Source organism: Carcharodon carcharias, chromosome 13 (assembly GCF_017639515.1).
Source record: "Carcharodon carcharias isolate sCarCar2 chromosome 13, sCarCar2.pri, whole genome shotgun sequence".
NCBI classification, from domain to species: Eukaryota; Metazoa; Chordata; class Chondrichthyes; order Lamniformes; family Lamnidae; genus Carcharodon; species Carcharodon carcharias.
Genome location: NC_054479.1, coordinates 96,158,750 through 96,167,791, shown reverse-complemented (window position 1 = coordinate 96,167,791; position 9,042 = coordinate 96,158,750). Strand labels below are relative to the sequence as shown.

At 41.7% G+C, this 9,042-nt stretch overlaps 1 protein-coding gene across 3 annotated transcripts in view; it reads right to left on the bottom strand.

The window, feature by feature from the left end:
- Nucleotides 1-226: 226 nt before the first annotated feature.
- The window catches only part of rerg (RAS-like, estrogen-regulated, growth inhibitor), a 195,381-nt gene continuing 186,565 nt past the window's right edge, over nucleotides 227-9,042 (bottom strand). For all 3 annotated transcript variants that reach the window (XM_041202026.1, XM_041202027.1, XM_041202028.1), the window contains exon 5: nucleotides 227-2,374. In XM_041202026.1, coding sequence (XP_041057960.1) covers nucleotides 1,967-2,374 — 408 coding nt within the window. In that variant the 3' untranslated portion in view covers nucleotides 227-1,966. The remainder of the gene's footprint in view (nucleotides 2,375-9,042) is intronic.

Below are 9,042 nucleotides of genomic sequence, written 5' to 3'. Positions count from 1 at the left end.
TCCACAATCTAAACAATTAGCATTTCTGTGATGTGTCATAGACAGATGTGAAAAGTGTAAATAAATGCCCTCAGCTTGCTCTATGTATAACAACCCTGCAACATGCAGATGCTTCCTCTCCTATCAGCTCCAATACATAGTTGTCAAGTTGGAACATATCAGGATGTACAATGTGTGTACATTGATGTGTACTGATACAGACAATCAAACATTTCAAAGAATAACAAATATTTCAGGATTTATTTTACATGGAAAAGCAAGTTACAACAGCAAAGTGACAGCAATTATATGAGGAGACCTCTTTTGTATATTTGTTCAATTTTTCAACACAAAGCATACTCCGAAGTCAGTGGTTAGTTGTACAATTTAAGGAGTTACCTACAGGAAGATAAATCAATCTCATAACAAAACATCTCAAATATTTCAGGGTATAACGCAAATAACTCTCATTTTTAATGTATTCATTTTGTAATTTGTAGCATTTAACAAGTGAATTATCCTTGTGCTACATTTAATTTATTTGGACCTTTTTAAAACAACTTACAAGAGAAAACGTTAGAGCATTTATTAAAAAGAAACAAGTAACATATTTACTTCTAATGGGAAAAAAAATCAAAAATGGAAAACTTGTACAGTATACAGAAACTGTTCTAAATTTTTAGAGGCTGTTTGATACTTTAATAACTGATTAACAGATCTAATGAATTTAATTAATAGCTTGACAAATCACAATATCAATTAACAATTTACAGTCTCCAAAAATGGCAACCTGTTATAGATTGTACAAAGTGCTGTGTAAACAATCAACAGGAGATGGCCAACCTTGGATTTAATATTAAAAACACAGCCTAAATGAAAGGGACCGACAGCTTTTCCTAGCCAAGCATCAATTGCATTTATCAGAAATGTCTATGGTAAATGGTCAGCAGTACAATGGGATCCAATTAAACTGCATAGTATTCAAATAGATCCAATTTTATTTGGATCTTTTAAAACAGCATATATATATATAATGTATATATATATTTACAATTTAGAAGTTTATCATAATTTCAAACTCATAGCAGTGCTATAGCAACGTATATTGTATTTTTTTTCACTTCTTCCTCTGTTCTGATGGTGTTATCACCTTGCTGGGGGAAGGAAGGTCATGATCCATGAGAGGCAGTACCCCTCCAATACTTTGCCCAACTGTCCACTATTCATATCCAGAACAATGAGTTGTTGGCAGTCAGTTTGACCATGGAGGGGGCTTCACAGGCAAACTCAAGCCTGTCCTCATCATGCGCATTTCCAGCAGGGATTGCTGGATAGCAGTTGGGAGTGGGAACCAAAGTTTACTTTAACTCCGCCCTAACCCAGGGGGTGCTGAGGCCAACTACAGCAAGCCTACTGTCACACGGGCTGAGATCAGCTAACTCAGCACAAGTGATTCTGGGATCAAATCTGATCCATGGACTGATTCACTACCTTAACCAGCTAAGCCACTGTGGTAGGATTCTGAAGATCTTAATCTGTTGATAAGTCAGGTTGTTATCTGAAAACCAATATCTTGTGTTTTGAATCTGCTCAAATATTGACTTCAAATGGAACTGGTCCTTTTATTAAACTTAAAAATAGGTATACCTCTCAGAAGAGTTAAAAACACGAAGTCATTATTTTTTCACACTTTAACCCATTTCAACCTAAAATTAATTTAGTATTTGGGTGTGGAAGGGAATTAAAAAGGAGTCTTATTGACCTTTACACAGTGACAGTTATCAGACCGATGCACACTCGGAAGTGTGGTGCCTAATGCTATGGAACACCATTAGTATCTATCAGGTGACTGCTGGGTTTTGTCCATTTGGCATATTTGAAGCTACTTGGAGTTGGAAAGCAAACACCCTTAACTGCTTATTTCCTATTTTATGTAATATAACTCTACCTCTTTTCTGTTTTGAAAAATCTTTTCCTCCCCACATATTTAACTACTTATTTTGGTCAACATCTTGTTGATCGCCTGCTTGACGTGGGTCGTAGAGCTTCTCCGTCTTGTCTTGCCTTGGATCATTTTACGCCGCCTCACCTCTCTGCACAGTTCATAGAATGCTTCATTGATGTTGCCTTCTCCGGTACAAGCTGAACACTCGTAAAAAGCACAGGCCATTTCGGTAGCCATCTTCTCCCCTTCTTCTGTGGTGACCTGCCTGGAGTGGTCTAGATCCGCCTTGTTACCCACAAGGATCAAGGTCACATTTTTTGGCTTTTTGATTTCGTCCAGGAAGTTCTTCAGTGAAATCACTTCCTCGAAGCTAATTCTGTCAGTGATGTCATAAACTAAGACAAAACCCTCTGCCCAACGCATGTGACTTTCCCTCTGAATGGCGTCCTCCTGAAAAACAAGATTGTATTACATACCATTTGAGGACATCGACAAGATTATTAATTTACATACAGAAATAAAAACTATTCAGTTAATAATCACATCCAAAACTATATGAAAGGCAGTTTGCCAGTTTACCCTTTAAGGATTGATGGTTTGATCTGTGGCAGTAGCTAAAACAGAGCAACAGTAAACCTTTCTTCAGGCTTCCTTTAGTAATGTATTTGCATAATGTCCTATCAACCACTTTAGGTTCCCAAAAGTCATTGAACTGCCCAACTTAGAAGATGGTAACTGTGGCAATGCTTCTCTGGTGCTACTCCCAGTAGTCAGCCAGTCAGACCCAAAGTGCAATTTTACACTTCCCTTAAGAAATCATTTCAATACAATGTCTGTTGCTGCAATGTGTAAAAGTTCACAAGCTGCAAGAAGTGTTTCTGGCCTACACAGTCCCAGAGCTTTTCTTCAAAAGCACTTAACCATAACATGACAATGATTACACTATGACCTAAGTGAATGCTTGGGGCTGACAGGGTTATACAATTGTCATTTTTTTTAAATACTCAGACCAGAGTATAGTATCGCAATAGAGGTGAAAAGTCCTAACTCTGATTCCTCAACTGCTGCTGTCTAAACAGATCTGTTGAAAGCATCATCTTGCTGCTGACCCAATTTGAAACAGGTCTGGTAAACCTATGGTAAACTACAGATGCTATCAATGGAAAACCTGACTAAGAGGCCAAGTCAGTAGTTGTGGAGCATAAGAATAGCCATTAGCCTGATCTCTGGAGCATTTATTGGTAACAACAGATTATACCCTACTAGCCAATTTGTCATAGACTGCTTTATCAAATTACCAGAAGCCTTGGCTGGGATTTTCTGGCCCTGTCGTGGCAGGACCTGCCATGGGAGATTTGGCAGCTCAGCCAGTGGTCCAATGGCTTTCAGCAGGCTGGATGATCCTGGTGGTAGGCGGGGCTAGAAAATCCCACCTCTTATTTCCATATGTACATACAGAATAGCAAGAATTTCCATAAAGCCTGAATTTTCTGAATGATACAACCTACAAACCTCATCCAATTATAGGGGAGATGGATGATGACTGACAGCAACAATCTACTGACCAACACCTTCCCCTTCAAAACCAAATGGAATGGAGATCGCCTTGGGAAGAGATCCTTTATGGATCCAAGAACTACTCTATCACCATGCCAAATTGGTAGATCTAATATGTAACTGAAACATGTGAGCTATCACAAGCATTAGTAACGAAGCCTTCCAACTAAAAGCCCCTAAATCATACATTCAAAATGCAGGTCCATCAGCTTCTTAGAAACTATAGGGGATCACACATAGGAGCTAATGGTGGTCCAGCAGAATACAATTCCAATACATCTTGTGGGCAAAAAAGGATAATAATCTATCGCACTAGACAATAATGGTACATAAAAAGCCCTAATGGTAACAACAGAACAGGAGTAATCTATTCAGCCTCTCAAGCCATTCTGTTTGATCATAAGATGATCAGAATCGCAACTCCATTTAGCTACTTTTGTTCCATAACACTTTTTTAAAATTCATTCATGGGATGTAGGCATCACTGGCTAGGCCAGCATTTATCCCTAATTGCCTTTGAGAAGGTGGTGGGGAGCTGCCTTCTTGAACCGCTACAGTCATTGATGTAGATACACCCGTAGTGTTGTTAGGGAGGGAGTTCCAGGATTTTGACCCAGTGACAGTGAAGGAACGATGATATATTTCCAAGTCAGGATGGTGAGCGGCTTGGAGGAGAACTTCCAAGTGGTGGTATTCCAACATGTCTGCTCCCCTTGTCCTTCTAGATTGTAGTGGTTGCGAGTTTGGAAAGTGCTGTCTAAGAAGGCTTGGTGAATTCCTGCAGTGCATCTTGTAGATGGTACACACAGCTGCCACTGTGTGTCAGTGGTAGAGGGAGTGAATGTTTGTGGATGGGGTGCCAATCAAGCAGAATGCTTTGTCCTGGAAGGTGTCAAGCCTCCTGAGTGTTGTTGGAGCTGCACTCATCCAGGCAAGTGGAAAGTATTCCATCACAGTCCTGACTTGTGCCTTGTAGATGATGGTTAGGCTTTAGGGAGTCAGGAGGTGAGTTATTCGCCACATGATTCCTAGCCTCTGACTTGCTCTTGTAGCCATAGTATTTATATGGCTAGTGCAGTTAAGTTTCTGGTCAATGGTAACCCTCCCCAGGATGTTAATCATGGGGGATTTAGTGATGGTAATGCCACTGAATGTCAAAGGCTGATAGTTAGATTCTCTCTTGTTGGTGATGGTCATTCTCTGGCACTTGTATGGTGCGAATGTTACTTGCCACTTGTCAGCCAAAGCCTGGATTTTGTCCAGTTCTTGTTCCAATTAGACATGAACTGTTGCAGTATCTGAGGAGCCAAAAATGGTGTTGAACATTGTGCAATCATCAGCAAACATCCCCACTTCTAACCTTATGATGGAAGGAAGGTCATAGCTGAAGCAACTGAAGATGGTTGGGCCGAGGACACTACCCTGAGGAACTCCTGCAGTGATGCCCTGGAACTGAGATGACTGTCCTCCAACGACCACAACCATCTTCCTTTGTGCTAGGTATGACTCCAACCAGCTGAGAGTTTTCCCCTTGATTCCCATTGACTCCCGTGTTGCTAGGGATCCTTGATGCCACACTTGGTTAAATGCTGCCTTGATGTCAAGGGCAGTCACTCTCACCTCACCTCTGGAGCTCAGCTTTTTTGTCCATGTTTAAACCAAGGCTGTAATGAGGTCAAGAGCTACGTAGCCCTGGCAGAACCCAAACTGAGCATCAGTGAGCAGGTTATGGCTAAGCAAATGCCACTTGATAGCACTGTTGATGACCCCTTCCATTACTTTACTGATGATAGAGAGTAGACTGATGGGGCGGTAATTGGCCAAGTTGGATTTGTTCTGTTTTTGTGAACAGGTCATACTGTAACAATTTTCCACATTGCTGGGAAGATGTCAGTGCCGTAGCTGTACTGGAACAGCTTGGCTAGGGGCGCGGCAAGTTCTGCAGCACAAGTCTTCAGTACCATTGCCGGAATATTGTCAGGACCCATAGCCTTTGCAGTATCCAGTGCCGTCAGCAGTTTCTTGGTATCTTGTGGAATGAATCGAATTGGCTGAAGACTGGCATCTGTGATGCTGGGGACTTCCGGAGGAGACTGAGATGGGTCATCCAGTTGGCGTTTCTGGCTGAAGATTGTTGCGAATGCTTCAGCCTTATCGTTTGCACTGATGTGCTGGGCTCCTCAATCATTGAGGATGGGAATATTTGTGGAGCCTCCTCCTCCAGTGAGTTGTTTAATTGTCCACCACCTTTCACGACTGGATGCGGCAGGACTGCAGAACTTAGATCTGATCCGTTGGTTATGGAAACACTTAGCTCTGTCCATCACTTGCTGTTTATACTGTTTGGCATGCAAGTAGTCCTGTACTGTAGCTTCACTAGGTTGTCACCTCATTTTTAGGTATGCCCGGTGCTGCTCCTAGCATGCCCTCCTGCACCCTTCGTTGAACCAGTGTTGATCCTCTGGCTTGAATGTAATGGTAGAGTGGGGAAATGCCAGGCCATGAAGTTACAGATTGTGGTTGAATACAATTCTGCTGCTGTTGATGGTCCACAGTGCCTCATGGTTGCCCAGTCCTGATTTGCTAAATCTGTTCAAAATCTCCCCCATTTAGCACGGTGGTAGCGCCACACAACGGTGGAGGGTATCCTCAATTTGAAGATAGGGCATCATCTCACAAGGACTATGTGGTGGTTGCTCCTACCAATACTGTCATAGGCAGATGCATCTATGGCAGGCAGGTTGGTGAGGATGAGGTGAAGTACGTTTTTCCCTCTTGTTGATTCCCTCATCACCTGCCACAGACCCAGTCTAGCAGCTATGTCCTTTAGGCCTCAGCAACCTCGCTCTGTACTGTTGCTACCGAGCCACGCTTGAAGTCTTCCACCCAGAGTGCACTGCCCCCCTCAGTGCTTCCTCCAAGTGATGTTCAACATGGAGGAGCACTGATTCATAAACTGAGAGGGAGTGGTACATGGTAATCAGCAGGAGGTTTCCTTGCTATCTGTAACATGATGCCGTGAAATTTCACAGGGTCTGGAGTCGATGTTGAGGACTCCCAGGGCAATTCCTTACCACTGTGCCGCCACCTCTGTTGGGTCTGTCCTGCCGGTGGGACAGGACAGATGTTAGTAAGGAGGACTTCCCAGGGTTGACAGGGCTGAGCTTGCCATTGTCATTCCCAGTGTCTACGTCGATGTCAGGTGGTCTGTCCGGTTTCATTCCTTTTAGGCTTTGTAGCAGTTTGCTAGGCCATTGCATCACTACCTCCCTTGAAACCTAACAAATATTTACCAATCTCAGTCTTAGAAATCTCAATTTACAACAACAACTTATTTTTTACGTCGTGCCTTTAACATAATAAAATATCCCACAGTGCTTCAGAAGAGCATTATAAAACAAAATATGACACCAAGCCACATAAATAGATATTAGGTTGGATGACCAAATGTTTGGTCAAAGAGGTAGTTTTTAAGGAGTTTCTTAAAGGGGGAGAGTAAGATGGAGAGGCAGAGAAGGGTAGGGAGGGAATATCAGAGTTTAAGGCCTAAGCAACTGATTAAAAACAGGGATGCTCAAGGGGTGAGAATTAGATGAGCACAGATATCTCGGAGGGCTGTGCAGCTGAAAAAGGTTACTGAGCTAAGGAAGGGCAAGGCCAGAGAGGGATTTGAAAACAAGGATTAGAATTTTAAAATCAAATCTTTGCTTGACTGGAAGCCAGTTTAGGTCAGTGAGCACAGGCTGATAGGTGAATGGGACTTGGTGCGAGTAAGGAAAAGGACGACAGAGGTTTGGATGATCTCAAACTTACGGAGCATAGAAAGTGGGAGACCAGCCACGAGAGCACTGGAATAGTCAAGTCTAGAAGTAATGAAAGCATGAATGAAGGTTTCAGCAGCAGTTGAGGATGAGGCAGGTTGAAGTTAGACGATGTTACAGAAATGAAAATTGGCAGTCTGAGTAACGGCGCAGATATGTGGTTGGAAGTTTATTTCAGGGTCAAATGTGATACCAAAGTTGTGAACAGTCTTGCCCAACATTCAAGGTGTTTTGACGCAGCGAGTTCTAGATTTCTACTAGGCTTTGCTCTCTGATTTCATTCCCAAAATGACCCTAGTTCTAATTTTAAGATTATGCTCCTTTTTCCTAGATTCTACCATGTGCTCAAAGAGAGCCGGGCATTAGACTCAGTTCAAACCCTGTACACAATTTAGGGATGGTGTGGTGTGGTGATGTGGGAACTGTTTCCAACCCTCCTGAACACTTCTTTTAAACATATAAAAGCTATATTGTGGAGATACACAAGTGCCACAAAACTACTGACTAGTCCACCTGAGAATTCCTGTTATTTTACTGCTTTCTAGACCAGGCCTGCTGAACAAAGGAATAATACTAAAACAGAGGTTTGGAGAAGAGTGGGTTTCACACTCAAAACAGGCAATTTTGCTGGATTAGGTACACAGCCTAGTGTCCTACAATTATAGCAATAAGAAGAGTGGAATTCTTCCCAGGGTCCTGGCCAATTGTTAACCTTCAACAACATCAATGAACAGATTATCTGGTCATTATCTCACTGTTGTTGTGGGACACTGCTGTGAGCAAATTTACAACAGTGACTAGATTTCAAAACTACTTAATCGACTGCAGAGCATGTTCAAACATCTTAAAGGCTGTGAAAGGCACTATATAAATGCAAGCCCTTCTTTCCTCTTCAAAGGGGCGACCACCATTGATCTCATAAAGTTGCAATAAACTAGGTAAGAAAGAGAAAAAGAAAACTCAGCACTTAAAAGAGTGTTTATCTCTGCTAAAACTCATCAAAAAACTGCAGTGTCCATCTCTGGAACCCAAATTAAAGTGACCGTGGGAGTTTAGAAAACCTTCTCAATACTTGGGGAAATCTATTATACAGCTCACATTGGGCTTGGGCCCCATGGCACCAGAATAAAATAACAAAGAGACAATAAAGATTGGATACGTTCCTGTGGTGTGTGAGGCATTCCTTATTGGTGAAAAATGTTCTTTATCCCATCTAGTTCGCTGTTTATGCTTTTTTAACAATCATTCAAATGATATTTATGATGTAGTAAGACAGGATTTGAGTATTTTCCAAACTGAAAGTTTCTCAGTGCACCAGGGTTTCAAGGATACGCAATTATTCTCGTTCAACCAAAAACACAATTTATAGCAAGGGCTGAGGTATTTGTTCTATTCAGAAAATATCAACCCACTATTCTACAACGTGTGGTTTTTTTTTTACAGTTTTACAGTGGCATTGGCAAACTGAATTTTGAAAGCTGCCAAGGAAATTCAAAAAACGACAGCTTCATTTCATACTTTTGAGGATGCAGTTTGTCAATTCTCCCAATATTACAGAGCTTACAAGTGCATACAGCCATGGTTCTAAAGGTAGATGTTTTGACCAGTAAAATGAAATTTCTCCTGCAGCTGGTAGTGAGATTAATTAAATGCTGTAAGATTGTCTCACAACAATGTTATTGCTATAGTATATGCTGTTGAAAATGGTTCGAGCACAAACTGCATGTCAAGTGAATATGG